This window comes from Crassostrea angulata, chromosome 7 (genome assembly GCF_025612915.1).
Source record: "Crassostrea angulata isolate pt1a10 chromosome 7, ASM2561291v2, whole genome shotgun sequence".
Taxonomy (NCBI): Eukaryota; Metazoa; Mollusca; class Bivalvia; order Ostreida; family Ostreidae; genus Magallana; species Magallana angulata.
This window is the reverse complement of record NC_069117.1, coordinates 51,577,458-51,600,730: the sequence shown is the minus strand read 5'-3', so window position 1 is coordinate 51,600,730 and position 23,273 is coordinate 51,577,458. Positions and strand designations below refer to the sequence as shown.

The 23,273-nt window shown below is 38.6% G+C and overlaps 2 protein-coding genes across 9 annotated transcripts in view; one reads left to right on the top strand and one right to left on the bottom strand.

Moving 5' to 3' along the window:
- The window catches only part of LOC128156214 (FAD-dependent oxidoreductase domain-containing protein 1-like), a 312,439-nt gene that overhangs the window by 134,987 nt on the left and 154,179 nt on the right, over positions 1-23,273 (top strand). The window lies entirely within an intron of this gene.
- Positions 1-23,273, bottom strand: part of LOC128156211 (protocadherin Fat 1-like) — a 56,177-nt gene that overhangs the window by 2,448 nt on the left and 30,456 nt on the right. For 4 of the 8 annotated variants that reach the window (XM_052818261.1, XM_052818266.1, XM_052818263.1 and 1 more), the window contains exons 8-35: positions 21,238-21,448; positions 20,542-20,817; positions 14,641-16,136; positions 14,116-14,293; positions 13,598-13,819; positions 13,151-13,171; positions 11,762-11,883; positions 10,674-11,490; positions 10,139-10,492; positions 8,974-10,028; positions 8,711-8,873; positions 8,146-8,379; positions 7,843-7,985; positions 7,146-7,383; positions 6,818-7,032; positions 6,590-6,727; positions 6,352-6,495; positions 6,125-6,142; positions 4,126-5,173; positions 3,827-3,994; positions 3,398-3,561; positions 2,895-3,300; positions 2,623-2,784; positions 2,321-2,497; positions 2,074-2,184; positions 1,474-1,983; positions 1,272-1,379; positions 373-399 (exon numbers count right to left, since the gene is read on the bottom strand). In XM_052818261.1, coding sequence (XP_052674221.1) covers positions 373-399; positions 1,272-1,379; positions 1,474-1,983; positions 2,074-2,184; positions 2,321-2,497; positions 2,623-2,784; positions 2,895-3,300; positions 3,398-3,561; positions 3,827-3,994; positions 4,126-5,173; positions 6,125-6,142; positions 6,352-6,495; positions 6,590-6,727; positions 6,818-7,032; positions 7,146-7,383; positions 7,843-7,985; positions 8,146-8,379; positions 8,711-8,873; positions 8,974-10,028; positions 10,139-10,492; positions 10,674-11,490; positions 11,762-11,883; positions 13,151-13,171; positions 13,598-13,819; positions 14,116-14,293; positions 14,641-16,136; positions 20,542-20,817; positions 21,238-21,448 — 8,926 coding nt within the window. The remainder of the gene's footprint in view (positions 1-372; positions 400-1,271; positions 1,380-1,473; positions 1,984-2,073; positions 2,185-2,320; positions 2,498-2,622; positions 2,785-2,894; positions 3,301-3,397; positions 3,562-3,826; positions 3,995-4,125; positions 5,174-6,124; positions 6,143-6,351; positions 6,496-6,589; positions 6,728-6,817; positions 7,033-7,145; positions 7,384-7,842; positions 7,986-8,145; positions 8,380-8,710; positions 8,874-8,973; positions 10,029-10,138; positions 10,493-10,673; positions 11,491-11,761; positions 11,884-13,150; positions 13,172-13,597; positions 13,820-14,115; positions 14,294-14,640; positions 16,137-20,541; positions 20,818-21,237; positions 21,449-23,273) is intronic. The other 4 variants (XM_052818269.1, XM_052818267.1, XM_052818268.1 and 1 more) reach the window with 4 other exon arrangements.

Below are 23,273 nucleotides of genomic sequence, written 5' to 3'. Positions count from 1 at the left end.
GTTAAATTATGGATACTTGCATTGACAAACTAGTAGAAGAAATATATATTTATAGACCAATAATATTCACTGGATCAGACAATCAACTGATTTCAGAAATAAAGACCACATCACAAGGAATAAAATAGGAAAAGAAAACCACTTAGAAAAATAAATTTCTCTGGTTAATCAGAACTAAATAAAGATTATAATCGGCATGCATAAATATATTTAAAGAAAATCATAAGAGTTTGTAAATCTGAAATAAATATTGTACATCACGGTACAAAGTAAATAAGATTTGATTAATAAAATGTTGGTAGAAAAAGCTTGAACCACATAGAAGCAACATTACAAATTGTCCTCTAGGTAACATGCTAGTGTCAGAGCTACCTTTTCCTTTCTTTCTGCACCTAGCAGCTGTTGGAAAAAAGAGTCTCTCTTGTAAAGACATTACACACACAATGGTTTTATTCTGTGAGGATGAGGATACTTGATTATATGGGGATGATCACAAGTTGCTTCCCTTTGCTAAAACTAAACTAACTGTAAGCAGAAGGCAGACATTGAAGCCCACTATAAAAGCGAGTGTCCCCTCAGGTTTTCTGTTCAGAAGCACAGCTTCAAAAGGAAGCAACTTGTTATGGCTGGTTTGGATGGTGAAATCATTTATGGGCAATGAGGGATGAATGCTTGATGACTAAATAGGGTTTTCTATACTATCTAACAATTGACATTTCAGCTGTTTCTCAATTCCTGATAAACACATCAATTTGAAAAGAAAATGTGCAAGTGGTTCATGACACATGTTAATTTTGATACATTGAAATGTAAATTAACATTAAACTGTACCGGTAATCATTACGCTACTTTAATGCTTATCTCAGCCAAATATGCTACTTATTCCGAACAATATCAAACATGAAATAGATGTTGTACTGTGTAAACAAGAAATTAATACTGCACTTCCCAAAGTTCTGTTTCTATGAAATGTGAAGAAAAGTACCGCGGTAGGTGCAAATGAAGTGCAAAAGGTAAACAAGAATGATGAAAGCCAAAATATCCATGCAATGAAAATGTGAAAATGCTGATATATGAAAACACCTAAAGTTCTATATTAAAATTCAAAGGTAAATTATTTTAAAAAACTATAACTTTATAAATCAGTTTTTATTATTTGTAAGATGGATTAAGAGTTGAAGTTGGAAAGATGTTATGGAGATGAAGAGGAGTCAATTTTTTGTGTATTCATAAAGAAGTTTGTAGTTTGATAAGAGAGTCAATTGACTTACCTGGCTCATCCTCTGATTCTGAGACAGGTAGACTGCTAAATGAGGTAGTATCTGCACACAGCATCATGGGCCTGTTCAAACGTGGGAATTTCTCTGGGTGTTTTTTTTCTGTTAAGGATAAATAAAACAAAATGACTGACTGGTTTTCTTTCAAATATAGCCAATTGACACAGTTAAAATACTTTCATACAAAATATCAAACCTTCTAAATTCTCCAGCATGTTTGGGCAATCTCCTTCCCATGTTGCCTTTTGAATAGAGTCAGTGTCTGATGGGGGGTTGGAGGGAGGGGGTGGGGGTAAAGAGGGGGCCACACTGGCGTTACTGCGGGGTGGGGGACCGTGGAAGGACAGGAACTCCTGGGTGAGGTACGGAATGTTGTGACAGTTCTCCAGGTCGTCAGCGGCCGATCCGTAGTTATGGAAGTTGTCCAGATTGTTGAGGGTATTCAGCGAGTCATGATTACTGGGCGTGTAGGAGGCGGGTCGATTAGGTACAGGAGGAGGCTGGGGACTGGGGGGAACATTGTTGAACTTGCTGACATCGAAGTCGCTGACTTTACAATTGTCCTTACGACTCTTCAACATCACGTCTCTTTCGTCGTCGAAAGCGATTCCCAGGGTGACATTACGCCCTGTTCTGCTGGAACGCCTCCTGTAGCACTGTATACTCACAAACACAATCGCCAGAAAAATCAGGCCACTTGTCACTCCTATAAAAGAAAAATCATTCAATATACATACATTTTGATCTTTTTTGACATCAATAATTAGGACAAAAAATAGATTACATTGTATCTTACCAACAATAATGTAGAGAGTTGTATTTGTTATTCCAGACTCGTTAGACTCAATGTTTGACTCTACAAACTTGGTTCCGGGAATTTCTGACCAGACCTTCTCACATTCAAGACCTAAAATAATTCAAAATTTTTTGTTTAAAACACATTAAAGTAATATCAGGAAGTATGAATTTTATAAAAGGAAATACAGAAAAAGTTAAACTTGAGTTCAGTTTTGATGAACTTTTTGCTGGTCACTGTACATTACCTGTAAATCCTGGTGGGCAGTGACATATAAAGCTGGATGGCCCCTCAATGCAGCTCCCCCCATTCTTACAGGGAGAGGAGTGACAGAACTTGCCGTAGCGACAGAACTGTCCCTGGTAGTTGTCCTTGCACCTACAGCGGAACTCATTGGGCACGTTCTCAATATTAAGACACTCTCCTACAAAAACAAATCAAAGTTGTTTAGGATTTAACCTATGACTACGGGTTATGAGTTGCACTGAAGATATACCAGTACTACAGTAATATACAAAAAAGTTTTTATAGTATTCAATCATTGATTACCATTTCCACCACAAGGGTTATTGGCACATGGATCTAGGTCGATTTCACACTGATTTCCCTCGAATCTCTCGGGACATTCACAGGTGTACTGCTCATAACCCATATACTGTGAGTAGGGTTTACAGACTCCTCCATTAGAGCAGGTCACAATACTGCAGATGTCTACAAAATACACATTACAAAATAAGCTCATTCTTGAATAAATCAATTTAATATTTCAAAGAAGTGATTGCCATGTTTCCAGCAAAGAAAAGAGCCCGTCCCCTACTCACTTGATCCCATTGGTGGAGACAGTGTGTTTTTACAATGGAACTCCACCTCCTGAAATTCCTGGGATTTGACCACAGCGTTCCGTCCTTTGAGCGGCAATACAATGCTAAACAGTTTGATCTCCTCCATGCAGCCATCAAACCCTCTCCTGACATCTGGGTGGCCATTGTAACCAATGACAACGTCTGCTCCGAAGTAGACATCATTGTTCAGCAGGTTTAAGACCCTACTCTTGCCCGGAGCAATGGCCATGTTGGTGTACTTGTTGTCCAAGGTCAGCTCCGCATGCTTATCATTCCTCTCCACATTGATCGTGTGCCACTTTCCATCATCCACATGAATGGGAATCATGACCAAGCCAGCTCCACTTCCATAGTTGAATTTGTACTGTATCATTCCATTGTAAATCTGAAGTTCACAAAGGGTGATGTTTACAATATCAATTCACAGTACATGATAAGAATCCATCACAGAGTTTTCTAAAGAGACTAGACGGAGCACTTACCTCTAAGATGCTGTAATCCACATCTCCTGTGGCAAACATCAGGGAAGCTGTGGAGCGGTGTGTTTTGATTCTCATAGAGAGGCTCAGTCTCTTCTCTATTGTAAACTCGTCCATCAGAGTCCACTTGGCAAAACTGTTCCCAGAGAAGGTCATTGGTTTGATACCTGTTAATGAAAAACAAAGACCTTTTGTTTAACTGATGCACTGATGGTAAGTAGAAATGATAGCGGGCATTTCCTTACAATTCAACATTTAATTTTAAGACAATATAGAAAACTTAAATGACAAGTTAAAACAAATTAATGACAGAGCTTCACATAATTTTATCAAATCTTAATAAACAAAATTTCATACAGATTATTCATTACGTATACAATGATAAAGATATTAAAAATTTCACTCTATAACAGTATTTTTACTGTGTCTTACCATTGAGACATGAGGCATCAGTACACCTGTCCTCACTCTCACAGAACTGACCGGCCCGGCCCTCGGGGCAGACACAGCTGGGGGTCTGGTAGGGCTCGTGTCGACACACCTGGTGGGGAGGACAAATCTTGGTCAAGCAGCTGTCATGGACTTCTGGACAAAACACATCTACAAGAAATCCAATGGTTTGTGCTTCAAAAGTGACAGATATTCTTCATCATGAACTTGAGGGTTACGAGAGAATTTCAATGACATTTTAAATGCATTAATCAGTAAAAATCTTCTAAGAAACTATGTACCTTCAATTCCATTTGAACAGAGGCATTTGAAGGAGTAGGAATGCTTAGCAGTGACAAAGCTTTTTCCATCCACCGTTAAAGTAGCCAGGCTTTTGTTGAAGTTGATGACCCCTATGCACTGCCCATCCCTACAAGACTCCTGTGGGCAGACATCTCCAAACACCTTGATAATGCGTACATTAAGTTCAGACTCTATGTCATTTAAGTTCTGTCTCAGTTTGCGCTCAAGCTTACGCCTTCTGAAATATGCTCCACTGGCCGACCGCTTGACAGCAAACAGCACATCCAGATCGTTCTTATCTGTGCTCCGCTTCAGTCGGGGCGCGCCACCGAGGTTACTTGATGCTTGCACATTAATGATCTGGACATCATTGGCTCGCACGTTGAGAGCTTTCTTGACAGCTTTCTGGAACTCTCTCTGATAGTTGACCAGGAAATCCTTGGGAGACAGATTCTGTATCTGCATTGTCACTGAGGAGTCCAGCATTGCTGTGGAGATCAGCAGGACATCCACCTTGACAATTCCATAAGCAGTGTTCTTTTTGTCTGAGACACTGACATTGACAATGTAGCTCCCCGAGTCCAGGCCAGGATAGGCAATGATCCTTCCGTCGTTTATACCCACATCAAACAAGTGGCGGTTAGGGGACACCACTTGATAACTGAGTGAATCAAACAGATCTTTATCTGTGGCATCTACTTGACCAATAACTCCACCAGGAAAGTTGTCATCGTACGAGCTGATGCTAATATCTAGATCCTTCACCTCTGGTGGGTTCATTCCTTCCTCTATGACGTGTATAGTAGTGACTATATCGGAGTAGAGATTTGGGGTGCCATTGTCAAACACTCGCACTGTTAAGGTATACAGATCAAGGATGTCCCTATTGAATTTGCCAGCGGTACTCAGGATTCCTGTGGGCTCAATACGGAACTCTTGACCTTCGTTTCCACTGACAATGTCAAAGGTGAAAGGTGGACCATTAGGGTCAAGGTCATTGTCAGTTACTATGTAGTGTAAGATTTTGTATCCAACATACTGGTCCTCCTGTAATAATGAAAAACATGCGCGTTACTTGTTTTGAAATCATTTTTTACCTCAAAAAAGACAGTTTACTGGTGAAGTATTTTTGTGACAGGTTTTTAAACCATACAGGACTGCTATTACATTTTCCTTTTATTGGTAATAATTGTGCAAAAGTGAGATTGATCATATATTTTCAATGGACACACATGCAAAATATTGACTGTCACAGAGAAACAAGCAAAATATTACAACATAAATGTGCAAGAAATCAGACAAAATTAAATACAATATAAAATTACAATGGGTTTCTTTCAAAACAATTTGACAGCTTGGTTGAATGTTAGTGTTCCCAAAACCATCAAATCATCATTAATGGTAAGCAGGCAATTCTACCACAGTTCTATGCTGTGACGTGATTCAGTGGTTACTATATATATGTACACCAGTACGAGTCCCCAATCTACCATCTACACAGGCCAGACAGGACATCACTCTTCATTCACAGTGAACCATTCATGTGGACCTCTACAGTACTCTCAGACACAATGTTAATCAGGCAGATTTGATCTCCTGTTAGACTTTGTCATTAGACTTTGGGTAAACATGTGGTGTCCTTGTTAGGGACTGTGTCAAAAGCTTGTATTGTGCACCTGGTATTATAAAATTGTGTTTGTATGTGCTGAAGAAAAGTATTGTGTGCCGACTCATGTCTGTGGCTGCTTTTTGTTGCTGTTTTTTTTTTTTTATTAATACCCATTAATAGTGTACGCCACTAACTGTGTATAACCTCAGTTAGAACAATGAAAAACTAAATATATATATAGACAATGCACTAAAGAAAAAAAAATACTTTGGTTAATAATAAAAACTGAGTTAAACACGGTATATTAGCAAAAAATAAATTCTGCAAATGTACATGCCAACTGAAATCTCTCAAAAAAATATATTTTCTAAGTTGGCTGCGAAACTTACAATTCCTGTTGGTGGTCTCTGTTCAAACAAATTCCAGATTAGAAAAAAAAATGTTTTACTTAATCACCAACAACACTGAAATATCACAAAAAGCATTCCCATAATTCCAAAAGCCCTCAAAGAATTCCTTCAAAATTTAAAACCATGAACCCAAATGAATCAAGAATTAAAAAAAAATTGGGTCTGTCCAAAGTTTGTCTCTTGATATGAGGTAGTTGTTTAGATACCTGGACTGTGGCGTTGTAGCTGGACTCGGAGAACAGGGGAGGACAATCATTGACATCTTCAATGTCCACAGTGACAACAGCTGTACTACTCAAGGGAGGCAATCCAGAATCCCGGATCTCCACCACCAACTTGTATTTGTCAATCTAGATAACAGGGATCACAAAACAGTTCACACATTTTTTTTAAGTAATAAATTAAAATAAGACAATTCTGTTATTAAATGGTTTGAGAGCTTACCATTTCTCTGTCCAGGGGTGTTCGAATGGAAATCTCCCCTGTAACAGGGTGTATCTCAAAGCTGTGAAGACTGTCCCCCTCAATGATGGAGAAAGTCAGCAAGGCATTCTGTCCCTCATCAGTATCATTGGCATTCACCTAAAATAACAAGGAAACATGTCAGCTTATTCACAGTAACCATAACAACTGGTATATGATTGTGGACAATGAACAGAATCAGTTCAGTACCTGATACACGAGTTGTCCAACTGGTGTATCCTCTAGGAGACTGGTTCTGTAGGAGGCCTGAGAGAAGAATGGCTTGTTGTCATTGACATCAGTGATGTTGATTCTGACATAAGTAGAACTACTGAGGGGTGAGTCGCTCAAATCTGTCGCCATGACAGTCAGAAAGTACACAGAGGTTACTTCTCTGTCAAGGTCATTTGCAACTCGAATAACACCTACAAGGAAATGAAAACATTTGTAACCAATGGAAAGCGTTTTCCTACTTAATTTTTAAAAAAAACCTTTTTATCAATTCTAAACTTTTTTTGTCTAAAATTTTGCCACTTACCTTCACTTTCATCAATAACAAACTTCATGTTCTTGTTTCCGGCTGTGATGCTGTAGGCCATTTTAGCGTTGAGCCCGATGTCTCGGCTGGTGGCCAGCACCTTGACAACCTCTGTACCCACTGTGGCATTCTCAGGCACAGCTGCTGCATACTGGGACAGCACAAATTCTGGTGGGTTGTCATTCTCATCCAGGATCTCAATGGTTAGGGTGGCAGTGGAGGTTAAACTCGGGATTCCCTGGAAAAGAAGCAGACTTATCACTTTCTGTACATCAAGTGCTTCTGATCACAGACACACGTTATAATAATATCATAATGTAAACAGACCGAAAAGTAGCTGAACAAAAATTGACACTTATTGTTAATGATACGATACCTTTCTAGATTCTAAATTTAAAAAATAATACTGTAGATTCCTAATTACACTAGAGGAATTATATCAGCGTGAAATTGTGAAAAGTACCTCTTGCAAATTTTAAAGTCTCCCTTTTAATTTTCAGACATATGTACACTACATGAAACTATAATAAAAACTTGGCATTCACAATTTTATGATCTTGTGATTTGATGGAAAACGCTTGAATCACATTTGAATTAGGTACTTGCATTAAATAGGGAATCTATAGTCCATTTTTATAGACCTTTGTCTTCTTCCTTAAGAAAAGAGCTTTTCTTATACAGTTTAATGAATACAAACCTGATCATAGGCATAGACATTGAGTATGTACTGGGGAATTTCTTCTCTGTCAACAGGTTTCATCAGTTTGATAATGCCTGAGTCTTGATCGATGGAGAAGGTCTCATCACCTGTCATTCCGTATCTCACCTGTCTGTTAATACCTGTAAAACAATGGCAAAAAAATCATCAGCTTGCATCAAATCACAATGTTGTAAAATTCTTCTTCTGCATAAAGTTAGCACTTTTTGTCACACAATCGTTTCCTCTACTCTACTTCAAGTCAGCCCTTTGTTCCCTTTATTCTATGTTGTGTCCCCTTACCCAGGTCGCGGTCTTCTGCAGTGATCCTGAGCATCAGGGTGTTGACTGTGGCCGACTCCAGCAGACCAAACTTCTCGGGGAGGTCCACAAACTCAGGAGCGTTGTCATTGACATCTGACAGCTCGATGTAGATGTCTACATCACAGGACAGGCCGCCCCCGTCCACAGCACTGACCACCACATGGTGATGGGACTGGGTCTCCCTGTCCAGCTCTACCTTAGGGGTCAAGATTCCTATTGAAATAAATAGTCAAAACACAAAATTATTACTGTAAAATCAAGTATATTGATGATGGCCAATTTTCATAAATGGTTGAAAGTTGTTTAACAGGATTGTGATCATATAATACATGTATTACAGATTCCCTTTTATGAAAAATAAATAATCAAGTCTCATTAACTGCTGAGGATTGACATTCATTGGCAAAGGGTACTCACAAAAAACATAAACATTGAGCCCCCATAAATGTCAATGATTTCACAGTGGCTTAACTTGCATATCATATGGGAAACAACCTTTCACTTTAGAGGTAATCTTTAATCATCTGTCATATTGACTACTGACCTTTCTCTCTGTTGATGGTGAAGAGTTTATTGTTCTCCTCCCCTTTGATGATGTAGTGGATTTTCTCGTTAGACGTGTACATGCTGTCCACATCAGTGGCCTTGACCCGCGTAATAATGGTGGTTGTCCCGATGTCCTCAGACAAGACGTGCTGATGGATCGGCTAAAAAGGAAAGGAAAAAAATAACCATTGTCTCAAAACATTCAGGAATGTGCTATAGTTTTTACATTACATTCTAAAACAGGTTTCATTCCTTGTTTACCTGATCACAGACTGGAGCGTTGTCGTTGGCATCCAGGATCTCCACGTTAACCTTGGCAGTGGAGACGAGGGATCCGTCTGAAGCAGCCACGGTCAGGACATAGTTAGGGACCATCTCCCTGTCTAACGGCTTGGTCACGTAGATGTCCCCATTCTTATGGATCTTAAACCTTCCCATGGGGTCCCCATCAGCGATGAAGTAATCCACATTACTTTTGGCATCGGCGTCAGTTGTCTTGAGAGCCAGGAACACGGTTCCTGACAAAGCGTCCTCGTTGACCGCTGTCTGATACTGGGACTGACTGAAGACTGGGGGGTTGTCGTTACAGTCCGTCACCGTAACTGTCACAGTACTGTTACTGACTACCTGAGTGGACATACCAAACTTCTGCTCAGCCTGCACTGTCAGGTTATACACATCCTGCTTTTCCCTGTCTAGTTCAGACACCAAGGTAATCCAACCAGTGTACTTGTTGATTTCAAATAGATGCTCGTACTTCACAATTGTCTGATGGTCAAATTTGTACTGGGCATTGGTGATGAACTTTCCCTCACTCAGCAGTCTGCACTGAACTACACTGGTTCCCTTTTCTTGGTTCTCAGCCACAGATATAGCATATAAACTGGTCTCAAAATGTGGCAAAGCAGATTTGATATTTTGTACCAGAATATTTATCTGGGAGTGAGCCACTACCTGTGGATTTTCTCTCAGAGAAATAACAACAGTAAACTTGTACTGGGGCAACTTCTGAATCCTCCATAAATCTAACAGGAAGATTTCTCCCTCCTGGTTAATGGAGACTGTTTCTGGGCTATTCCTATCCTTGGTAAACCCCGACACAATGCTGAAATCTACCAGGCTCTCAGTCACCTTGACCACTCTGCCAACAATGTCTCCCACTCTCTTGTCCTCAGTTATCATGAAGGTGTGTTCTGGTTTGGTCAGAGGAGGCAGCTGGTTGTCATTGGAGATGTAGATCTCTATTGGGGCATTGCTCTTCAGCTGGGGACTTCCATGATCCACAGCCTCCACAAAGAACTGGTATACACTACCAACTGAAAAATAAAAATAATACGACAAATAGTTCAAACTTGTATCAACAGAAGGAGCATTTCCTTGAAGAACTGAGAAAGTATTTAAAAAAGAAAAGTATAATCTTCCTTACCTTTTTCACTCAGATCAGCTTTCACGCTGACGATTCCAGAGGTTGGGTCAATGGTGAAGAGAGTAGCTGATATGATCAGGGAGGCATCATATATATTGTAGGTCACTCTACCAGCCTCCCCAAGGTCAGAGTCTCTGGCCTGGACCTGGATAAGGGGCCGACCCTTCCCAGCATTCATTGGGACAGAGACTTTGTATTCTGTGTGGAGGAACTCTGGAGCCACATCGTTCACACCTGTAATGTTGACGACCACAGTGGTGAATCCCATGCGTCCACCATTATCAGTGGCGGCCACTGTGACAGAGTAAGAGGACTGCTCCTCTCTATCAAACAACCGCTCAGCAAATATCTCACCTAATAACAAAACAAAGGACAATACTTAGTTTAAAATCTTATGAAACAAACATTTTGAAATTTGAACATGGTTAATTTATTTTATTTAATGGGGAAAAAACTTGAAAAAAAATTTCTTTACATGTGACAGAGAAAATATAATATGCTATGAAAAATTTACTTTCAATGGCACCACCCTTACCAGTGTCTGCATCAATATTGAAGAACTGTCTCATCTCGTGCGATAGTACAGAGTAGGAAATCATTCCAAAGTATCCCCGGTCCCCGTCTTGTGCCTTGACTGTGGTGATGGGTATCCCTCGCCCCACGTTCTCCATCAAATTGGCCTGATAGAGAACCTTGCTGAAGACTGGGCTGTGGAGGTTGCTCTCCTCGAAAGAAATTGACACGGTCGTGAAGCTTGTGAACACTCCATCAGAGACTGACACATTCAGCATGTATGCTGGGTACAGGATGGAATGTCTCCTGGGGGAGATGGAGATCAGTCCGGATTTGGCATCGATCCGGAATACTTGGTCACCGTTCCCACCAACAATGGAATACTCCAGGTTTTCTTGACTGCATTTGTCTAGGTCGGATGCTGTCACTTTGATCACCATCAAGCCAGGTGTTGGGTTTGTTACGACTCCTGAGTAAGTAGGTTGGTCAAAGTAAGGGGGGTTGTCGTTGAGATCACTGACAATGATGTGGACGGGCACGCTCATGTTGAGGGAAGGCAGACCCCCATCAGTGGCCACCACGTGGAACAGGTACTCCTGAGTGTCCTCAAAGTCCAGTAACCTTGCTGTTCGGAGAACTCCAGTGATGGGGTTGATCTGGAAGATGTTAATGGATCTGGAGTTGTCCAGTGGAGACAGGTCGTACTGAATCTCCGCGTTAATTCCTGAGTCTGCATCAGTCGCTGTGACCTTGAGTACCGAGGTCCCAACAGGTGCTGCCTCCGAGATAATCTTGGTGTACTTGTAGTGTGTAAAGGACGGACTTTTATCATTGACATCCTGTGAAAAAATGAGATTTGAGATATCAGATTATGAGTAGTTAAAATGCATTACAGTCAAACCCTGTTATCTAGAATTCCATGATACAGAGAAATTTCAAGATTTTTATTTTAGGCAAAAGTACTCAAAGTAAAATGGTTTGGAGTTCCAAATCACTTTGACATATCTTTAGTATTTGAAATATAAATGTTCAAGGTACAAAAGTTCAACTTCAGTGTGCAATTTGCCTTTTATCAATTTCTATCATGTGAGTGGTGTTTACTAGTCTTACCAGCACATTGACTTGGAGTTTGGTTTCCCCGTACGACCCTGACAACACATCTGTGGCTCTGACAGTCAGACTGTAGACTTTGGTTGACTCATAGTCCAGAGGAGTGGTCAAAGAAATTATACCTGGTGAATACAAATGTGTACAAGTTACTTCCCTTTCCTTGTGATTTATTAGCAGAAACTAATGGGGGCAATATCTTATATTTCAAGCCCCCATGAATAAAAACATACGGTATATATACCATATTGCAAAATGATAAACCTGGAATATAAATTTTTATTTTCTCTTCGTATATCATTTTGATTGGCAGTGTGTACACAGCATGAAAAATGATCTGGCGGCCCGCTAGCAATACTGGTGAGGAATTCTACATCTTTAGCATGGGCTGCCGAACTTTTTTGATGTAAAAAGCCTCAACTAATTACTTGGCTCATATATCTGATAAACCGGCAGATGTACTATGTCATTCATGGAAAGAATTCAAACATTTGTTTCATAATGTGCCATAATTCAACTTGATTGTAGGAACTTAAAAGTTTCCAATTTTTATCTTCCATGTTAATGAAGACTGAAAAAACACACCCATTAAAATACTGAATGCAGAAAGTTTGCCCCTACGCATGGATATCACAGTTCTCTAGTGGCATTTCAAACATTTGTGTCGAAATGTTATCAGCTAACAATAAATGGGCCATGCATTTAATTTTCATGCACTTGGTATTAAAGGCATTAAATTTTTTTTCTACTTCATTAATTTCTGCCTTCAAATTCATCTGGAATGAAAATAAACTCTACTTTTTACCAAGAACACCGTGGGATGAAACGGAACCTAATCCCACTAATTATTCTAAAATTTAAATGCAAACCCCGAGCTTTGCATGCAGTGTGTATGATAATCTTGATCATGAGTCATATTTTACTGTATTGTTTAGAAAACAATACCATTATGTAACTAAAAATGACTCATATCAAGTTCTGACCTCTGTGTGACTTGTTGTCACAGACGATGACAACTGGCAAACAGATAAATAATAGAAACTAAAGAAAAAATAAAATAAAATAAAGCACCAGTTAAACTCATTCGAGCAAAAAATCAAAAATAAAACCTGGTAATCATATCAAGCTGCGAACAGAACCACAATCAAATCAGAAAGTAAAACCAAATGAAAAATTCATCATCGGCTGAAATATCTGTAGTGCTCATTTATCAGTGCAAGCCGGAATTTCCTCCAACTATTGATTTTCAAAAATGGCTGGCAGTAATCTCATGTGGGTACAAGTAGCACATGCAAGGCTTCAGAGGCCAAGATGCAAAAGGTTACTGGGAGGGTAATTTGTTGGTAACTGTCAAGCACAGAGAGAAAATGGCTGTTCAAAACCTATACTTACATGGACCCTGATGCTCAATGCCTTCAATTGAATTGTGGGTAAGAAAACAGACATTACAAACATTGTCACACAAAACACATGTCCACAACCCAAATCACATTACATGTACATGTAAATATCAGTAATTAGACAAATAGATTTAATGGCAACGAACTTCTTGTTTCCAAAAGCTTGGGTAGAATTAACTATGCAGATAATTAGAGATAATTATATCAAGGTTTTAGATAAGTCTTTAACATTTGGATGAAGCAATGAATTTTTCAGGAATAATGATGCATGAACAAGACAAACTACTGAAATTAGCTGCTGAAGCCATGGCAAGGATGTGTTAATGTTCTGTAACCAACACCGCAAGTAAAAACCGTATCCCCCGACTCTCACAATGCTCTCATCAAATGATTATCACTTTCTTGCATTTCAGAGGGAAAAAAAAGGTGGTTTGTTTACCAATATTGAAGTCAACAGTGAATTCTTTATAAGGATCTCCATCTGTGATGGAGTAGATGAGTTTCTGGTTGTTAGGACTGATGGCTTTGAGGCTCATAATGGCCGTCCCTGCCGGGGAACTCTCCTTAACGTCCACAGAGTAGTAGTATTTGTCGAAAATTGGATGACTGTTGCTGACAACGCGGATCTGGAGCGTTACCTCCGATGACTGCGAGGGGTGACCTAGACATGAAAAACAGACAACGATTAGACAGATCAATATTCCTATCCACTCAAAGCCACAAAATGATAGACAATAATATGCTAAAGTGGTAAAAATCAATTCCCCCAGTAAGACAAATGACTCTCCATTTCGAAAATCCTAACACCTCCTCTGAGGGAATCTCTAATGGATGCGTGCTCTCTGACAAGATAGATTGGAACTTTTATAACATTTTATCCCCTTTTTTCATCCAAGAAACCAGACAGCTGTTCAATAAATATAGAATTAATTCATCCTTTTTTTTGCTCCTCCGTACCTTTATCAGTAGCTTGGATTTGCAGTGAATACAACTGGTCCACATCCTGAACAGAAAGGGCAGTTATTAGCCTGACATGACCAGTTCCTGCATCCACTTCAAACTTGTCCCCATCTTGTTTCTCCAGAGTGTATGTTACATTTCCATTCAAATCTGCATCCCTGTCTATGGCAGTCACCTGGAAAAAACAGATTTCCCCATAATTGTACAACATACAAACATACAATGGAATCATTTAAATTTGTGGGGGCCAAATTTCGTGGATTGCTTAAATTTTACAGGTTCATGGGGATGTTATTTCATGTATTGTCTTATACCTACAAAAGGAAATATGACTTTATAATCTGAATTTATCAATTCGTGGAGGATGTAAATTTGTGGATGAGAGGTACCCACAAATTCCACAAAAATTGCGCCACCACGAAATCTAACGATTCCACAGTATAAGGTTTTACATTAATACATACATAGGTGTACAGATAGCAAGAACACAAGAACATGAACTTTTCTCTCTTGATTTCTCACCTGAGTTACAATAGACCCCTGTTTGGTGTCTGTAGAGACTACAGTATCATAGGGCTGATTAACAAAAAGAGGAGCATTGTCATTGTCATCCAGAATACTGATGTGGATCAGGATGTGAAGAGGCTTCTGTTTTCCACTCAGGTCCTCCACCAAAGCAATGACCTTGTAGTGGTCCCTCTCCTCTCTATCAAATGGTTTTCCTGTTGTCTGCAAGACACCCGACGTTTTCACTACGTCAAACATACCCTTGCCGTTCAGCAAGGAAAAAACAATGGGCTGATTTAAAGCCCTATTTACTTGTAATACAGTAAGAGACTGGGGAACAGCCACATTTTCATGTATGAACAAATTGTATTCATCATGATGCAATAAGAAATTGAAATCATCAGACGCTTGGGTAACTGTCAGGACTAAAGATGTGGTGGATTCAAACTTTCCATCAGAGGCTTCAATGGTTAATTGGTATTTACTGAGCATGTTAGAGTCATCAACAACATATATGGTTCCAGTATTCCTGTCAATCTTGAATTTTCCATCTTTATTGCCATCTTTAATGGTGTAGACAATCTTTGCATTGCCACCGAGATCTGTATCTGTGGCTGTCATGGTAATGACCTCCACATCAAACGCTGTTGGCAGAAGGATGTCAGCTTGGAATTCTGGGAGCGAGAACGTTGGGCTGTTGTCATTGACATCAGTTATGTTTATTACCACTCGAGCTGGTTCCAGAGCATGCAGTTGAGGATTTCCGGAATCTGTAACATGAACCAAAAACTCAAATCTACTGAATTTCTCTCTATCTATGGAAACTTTGGATTTGAGAGCACCAGTTCCTTTGGAGATTGTGAAGAATTCTTTGGCTTCTTCATCAACAATTTCAAAGACTAATTGAGCATTTTCATTGGTGTCATCATCCCTGGCAGTTATAACTAGAGGTTTTCCATCTATACCCAGAACAAGACTCTCTGGAAGAGAATTCTCACTCAAGCTTCCAGTGTAAAATGTCTTTGTGAAGTAAGGTTCATTGTCATTGGCGTCCAGCACATGAATCCAGACAGAAGTCATGTCAAATTTACCCACATTGTTAGTGGCAAGGACAGTCAGCTTGTACAGGTCCAGTGTCTCGTAGTCCATCCTACCCTTAAGGTACACCACTCCAGAGTTGGGATTCACAGAAAATGTGGCATTGTCATTTCCCTTGATGATTTCATAGTTAACAGAGGACTGGCTGTCTGCCTTGACCGTTACAACAGGGCTTCCCAGGGAAAGGCTCTCCATTACGTCTGTCACATACTTCTGCTGGCTGAACTTGGGCGGGGCATCGTTGGACATGGTGATGTGGATGTTGATGGTGGCGGTGCTACTGAGGGCTGGGGTGCCTTTGTCAGCAGCCTTAACTACAATACTGTAGTCACTTCTCTCTCTTTTGTTCAGATTCTTTGCCACTGATATTATACCCAGGGTACTGTCCAAAGCGAAAGCCATGTCTATGTTACCTGTTTTTATGAAAAAGAAATATGTCAGCTTTAATTCATTTACATCATATACATCAGAAAGCTACAATATCTTATTAGCAGAGTGATGATAAGACAGAGTGATTTTTTTCTACACCATTTCCAATAATTTGTTATCTTACATCTTATATCTTTATGTATGTACATAAACATTGGGAAAGAATGTTAGATGTTCATCTTAAGCAGAGTTTCATACTTTTTCGCTTTCTCTGACAGCAGAGCAGATATCATATCTCTTTATCAATGAAACGACTAGAGCAGGGGAGCAATTTTTCAATATTTAATGAATGGATTGACAAGAAGAATGATAAAAAGGCATGCATAAAAAGATGGATCCAATCAAAGCATATCGAAATGAAGACACCAACAAGCAGAATCATGTTATCAAGGTGGATATACATGGGTCAGTATGCTCCGTGGTCCCTAAAAAAGCCGCCTGAAATTTACGTCTACTATTATATGGCGGGATAGACCAATAAAAGTTATGAGCATTTTCTGAGTAATGTCTTTAAATACACATTTATCACAATATAAACTTCCTACAGTAGAATAAATCACAGATCATATCTATTCCGTTTACATATTTCATCATATAGAAAATAAAAGAGACATTAAAGTCAGATACCAATACTTGTCAGTTTGATTTGTTTGTGTTATGAGTAAACATTTTCAGGCCCCTGTTATTTTTTTTGTAAGGTTACTAGCATTTTTTGGTTGGTTTCAAATTTTCACTCATGCAATGCATGCATATTATGTATTGCCCTTAAATCAACCAGGAAATTTGTATACACAATTTTAAATCAAACGTAAAAAGTGTCTGGGAAACCATCATGTTAAACATGTAATGTATAAATCACATGTGTCACGCATCATTCACATTCCAAAAACTGCCATTCCCTCTTCAAATAATTTAATCATTAATAATAATAATTTCTCTTTGTCATACACAAATGGGGAGAGAAAACAAGAGGCCCATGGGCCACATCGCTCACCTGAACAGCAGTTCCTTGTAACATTACATTTCGTAGCATATGCTTTTTCTATTTTAAACATTGAACCCCTTTCTGGGGACCCAGTTATGGTCCGAGGTTTATGGTTGGCTTGAACAACATAAACAGTAACATAGGAATGAAAATGTGTAGCACTGCGGTAGGACCGCACGTACACAACCTGAAAAACTGAACGTAGCAGAGTTCCACTTCAAGAGAAATAACTCTCAGACTGTACAGAACATCAAGAAAGATAACTCTTGGTTCCACTACATTAGAGTTTACACAATTTGAGGATCCTTGCATAATAATCTCACAAACTGTAGCATTATAGTTCTCGAGAAAAACTTTTTAAAAACATTTTCAATATATCTTTCTATGTTAAACTTTGAACCCCTCTTGGGGCCACAGTATTAGTCCAGGGCTAAAGTTTTAATTATTTGGAATCTACATTATTTAAGGATGCTTGCATAGTTATCTCACAAGCTGAAGCATTATAGTTCCCTAGAAAAAGATTTTTCAACATTTTCCCTCTATATTTCTATGCTAAACTTTGAACACCTCTTGGGGCCCCAATATTAGATTGAGGTCACAGCTTTTATAATTTCGAATCTACACTCTTTGAGGGTGCTTACGTAGTTATCCGACAAATTGATGCATTGTAGTTCTCGAAAAGAAGATTTTTAAACATTTTCCATATATACCGGTACTTCTACATTTAACTTTAAACCCATCTTGGGTCCCTAGTATTAGTCCAGGGGTCACTATTTTAAAACTGTCGAACCTTCATTATCCAAGGTTGTATGCATGATAGTAATCTCACAAATTGAGGCATTGTAGTTCTCGAGAAGAAGATATTTTAACGTTACCTTTATATTTCTATAATAAACTTTGACCCCATCTTGGGGCCCCAGTATTGGTCCGGGGGTCACGATTTTACCAATTAGGAATCTACATGAGCGAAGGCATAGAAATTCCACAAACTAAAACATTGTAGTTCTTGAGAAGAAAATTTTTAAACTTTTCCTTTATGTTTTTTAAAATGTTTAAATTTTGAACCCCTCTTGGTGCCCATCAATTGTCCGGGAGCTACAATTTTTTGAATCTACATTATTTAAGGATGTACATGTTTGCATAGTAATATCCCAAACAGTTGCACTATAGTTCTTGAGAAGAAGATTTTAAAACATTTTCCTATATATGTTAAAATCTAAACCCCTACTGGGGCCCCACTTTTTTTGTTCAGGGGTCACGATTTTTACAATCTTCACTATATATACAACCATTTGTATATGTATTGGCATTTTTGGTGAAGTGGTTTTTGAGAAGAAAATTTTTAAACATTTTTCATATGTAGTTCTATGTTAAACTTTGAACCCCGCCTGGGGCTGCAGTTTAGATTTGAGGGTCACGATTTCTAAAATTTAGAATCTTCATTATACATACAAGCTTTTGTGTAAATATTGGCATTTCTGGTGCAGTGGTTCTTGAGAAGAAGATTTTTTAAACATTTTCCTAAGGTATATCTATGTTTAACTTTGAACCCCGCCTGGGGCCCCAGTTTTGGTCCGAGGGTCACGATTGTTACAATTTAAAATCTTCACTATATATACAAGCTTTTGTGTAAATATTGGCATTTCTGGTGCAGTGGTTCTTGAGAAGAAGATTTTTTAAACATTTTCCTAAGGTATATCTATGTTAAATTTGAACCCCGCCTGGGGCCCCAGTTTTGGTCCGAGGGTCACGATTTTTACAATTTAGAATCTTCACTATGTATACAAGCTTATGTGTAAATATTGGCATTTCTGGTGCAGTGGTTCTTGAGAAGAAGATTTTTAAAAATTTTCCTATGTATTTCTATGTTAAACTTTGAACCCCGCCTGGGGCCCCAGTTTTGGTCCGAGGGTCACGATTTTTATAATTTAGAATCTTCACTATATATACAAGTTTTTGTGTAAATATTGGCATTTCTGGTGCAGTGGTTATTGAGAAGAAGATTTTTTAAACATTTTCTTATGTATTTCTATGTTAAACTTTGAACCCCGCCTGGGGCCCCAGTTTTGGTCCGAGGGTCACGATTTTTACAATTTAGAATCTTCACTATATATACAAGCTTTTGTGTAAATATTGGCATTTCTGGTGCAGTGGTTCTTGAGAAGAAGATTTTTAAAGACATGCACCCTATACTTACTGTTTCGCAATTATCTCCCTTTTGAAAAGGGCTGTGCCCTTTATTTTTACAATTTATAACCCCCTTTCCATAAGGATGCTTTGTACCAAATTTGGTTAAATTTGGCCCAGTGGTTTTTGAGAAGAAGTTGAAAATGTGAAAAGTTTACAGACGGACGGACAGACAGACAGACGGACGGACGGACGGACGGACGGACGACGGACAACGGGTGATCAGAAAAGCTCACTTGAACCTTCGGTTCAGGTGAGCTAAAAACTGCCAATTTATTAGGAATCCCACATTTTGATCAAAACCTTGTTTTCTTGCTAATTTTATTCTTAGCATATATAAAATGTGTACCTTGAAATTGCATAACCGCTAGACTTTTTACTTATCTAAATTGCAACAGGTGTAAAGTTTTTCTTCATAAGTGCAAGTTTTTCTCGCTAAATTTCGTAATAACAAATGAAAGAAAACAAGGTTTGAACAAATTTGTGAGAAAACTTGGACAGGGGATCATAAAGAAAAAGATAAGACATTCCATGTTGACGAAAATAAAATACATATACGTCATGTGCAGTGATACGTTACCAACATCTGTGGAGAGATGGGACAGTAAAAAGAAATACAATATAAACTACAGTACAGCTCTAGTTCCTAACGAAACACGCAGCACCAATCTTGTACGGTCTGAAGACCATGTGCAGCAAAACATTCAATGATTGTGTTCTTATTGTAAAAAGACAAGACCAAGTCCAAATAAAATTAAACTATCGTTAAATCGTTAACATTTGCTTATAAAAGAAAATAAAGAAACTTTGACATTACATATGAGAATAAATGAAGTTGTGATGAATTATGAGGTGCTAAAAATAGACAAAAAATGTTGGGTTTATTCATAACGTGTTAATGAGAGTCCAAGGTTACTTACGTGTGCATTAATTCTAACGAGATGGAACACACCACTATGACATTAACATTTACAAAGAAATCAGGGACACATTTCAAGGTGGCATCCGTGAAATACGGTCCAAGTGTTAATAAAGTTAAGAATGTGGATATGTTAAACCATCATTTATATAATTGGGAGTGAGTTAATTGTCCTGACTGGCACAGGTTAGCCTACGTTAACGTACTACACAGAACATCATGACTGACAGAAACAAGTGAATGTTGACGTAATTGATTAAATGATTCAGTATGCTGTATTATGTAGGTTTTTTTTTACCCGAAACGACGGAGTAGGAGATTTCTGCGTTGCTGCCTTTGTCTTGGTCGATGGCCATCAGCTGCACTACAGATGTCCCGATGGCGGACGTTTCAAACACGCTGGCCTCCGTCACATCCGACACGAACTGTGGGGGGTGGTCGTTCTCGTCCTGGACATTCACCATAACCCGGGTGAAGTTCCTGTTGGAGGGGAAGCCCTGGTCCCTGACCATGATGGTCATTTTGTGCTGAGTCATCACTTCTCTGTCCAGCGCCCCCTTCACACTGATCACACCTACAAAAATCGACCCTCTTCAGTTTTATTCAGCTAAGATAAGCGCCATTCATTATTCTACTCTATCATCTTTTTTGTTCTCATGTTTTTGGGGTGTAATTTTGTTTTTAACAGGCTATTAAATTTTGCCATTCATGCAGTGCAGAGTCATATGGAAGCTAGATGGGGTCAGCACCAAAGCTACACCAATTACCTCTCACGCTTCTGCACAAAGTCACAAACGAAATGCTTACACCCATTCATAGATCTGGAAAATCTAGCAGCACACTATACTGTTTCATTCATTCATAAAAAACAATGACCCCGTCTTCAGTTTCAACGTACATGGATGCACACTGCACACTGCCATTTTCCAGATGTTTTACAAAGAACCCCCCCAAAAAATCCTTTAATTTCAAACAGATTTATAATTTTTTGTACCAGTTTCACTGTCGATTTCAAAGAGGTCCATGGTGATGGCGTTAGCGGCCCCTGAGATTTTGTAGAAGACTCGGCTGTTGAGATCAATGTCCACGGCGGAGATCGTGAGGACGCTACTTCCAATGGCAGCCGACTCTGAAATGTCTGCCTTGTACTCGGATTGTGTAAACTCTGGTGTGTTATCATTGATGTCCAAGACAGTCACATAAACCTATCAAAAACACAAGACCACAAATATTATGAACCTTCAAAAAACATATTATCTATAAAGGAATGTGTTTATTATTCTAAAATGAAAGCAATTCTTGTTAACTCATATGTTTTATGTGCACAGAAAGCTAACAATGTTTTATTTTCTCTCCCTAAAAAAACTGCTTTATGGCAATTACAGTTAGTTAGATCAATTTGTGAGCATTCTATATTTTTTTCCTCCATCTAACATCTACCAGATGCACACAAAATTTGTTTATCTAAACTTAATCCATTCCGTGTTATTAAGCATTAATCTAGGAAACTTTGAGCACTGCTGAGAATAATGGACCTATCTGTATTGTGTTTTTTACCCAAACCTTATGTCTTAATAGCTTAATTAACAAAATATGAGCGCAGCCCACAAAAAACATGTTCCACTGGTAAATGAATTCCGCCCCCTTCTCTAAAACCTTTAGTCCATACATAGTCAGACATGACATGTATTTCATTAAACAAGAAATGTTTTATAATTATATCAAGTCATATTCTGTGTGTTCTGCATTCGTCAAACATACGGTACTAAAAATACTGCGTTTCAATGAACATTTGCATTTCATTTGCTTTATTTAAGAAATAACGTGGACTCGACAATAAACTCCACTAGTTGAGTAGGTCCTAAGCACTTTATCAGTGAGATAGACAAGGTCTCTATTGAGGGTCGGGGCACACAGTTTTATGGCACTGGTCATCAGGCCTCTCCTAAGACATAGAATTAATGGGCATACAATAAATCAAACAGTTCTAAGCTTTCTCTCCTGAAGTACCCACACTTAATGACAAATCATGGCTCCCAGCATTCAGCAGTAATTTACACCAAGAGGGTTGAAAAACACAATTTCTATCACTTGGCTCATTGATGAGTTGTGAAAACACTCATATTATATGGATGCTCTCAAATTTATAGCGAGAAAGCACTTCAACTATCTTTGTTCATATTCTCTAAAGTACAAAGCAAACAGCCTTAGACGAGATCTCAGATTTCAAACTGGTAGATACCTCGTTTAAAAAAATGTTATCAATTTTAGGTAACAACAAATACATTGAGATTATCCTAGATAAACAACTAATCACTTGATAAATCCCAGTTTCCAACCACGAAAACATTCTCCTACATTTCTTTGATGGTCTTTTAAAAAAAAGGTTTAGAGTGGGAGTTGTTTTTCAGAAACAAATATAGAATATTAATCGCCAGTAATAAGAGCATCAGCAAGAAGACATTCTTTGATAGGTGAAAAACTAAATGTCCTGATCGGGTTCACAAAATCAGAGCAATACTTTAAAATTAGAATTTAATGAGTCTGGTTGGATGCCAACATCAGAAAAAAATCAGGGAAAAAGGAGTCCTACAGAATATTTGCTCTGTAAAATACAGAAGCTAAAATATTTACATCATTTAAGGTTAATCTGTTCTACAAAGCAACCCGATTTATTTGAGCAATCCATTAAAAATGAGGAACTAATTGGCATTTCAAAGTTGTTCTGGGGGCACTTGTTAGCAAGAACTGTAAACACCTAGATAATGCAGTCATCTTGTTTTTCTGTTGTCTCTCACTAACAGAATAAATTTGGCAGCTTCATTTCCACTGATTCTATCTTTAAATGCATGAAAGAGCACATCTTTCTCACTTCAAGGTGTAGGAAGTAAATTAGAGAACTTGTGCAGATTTTAAACATCAAGATAGATCAAATTAAAGAGGCTCTCATCTTAACCAAAACTGTGCAACTTTGGAAGCTCCAATGCCTCAGCATGTGATGAATGCTGACTTGTGACTGCAGTGAAATTC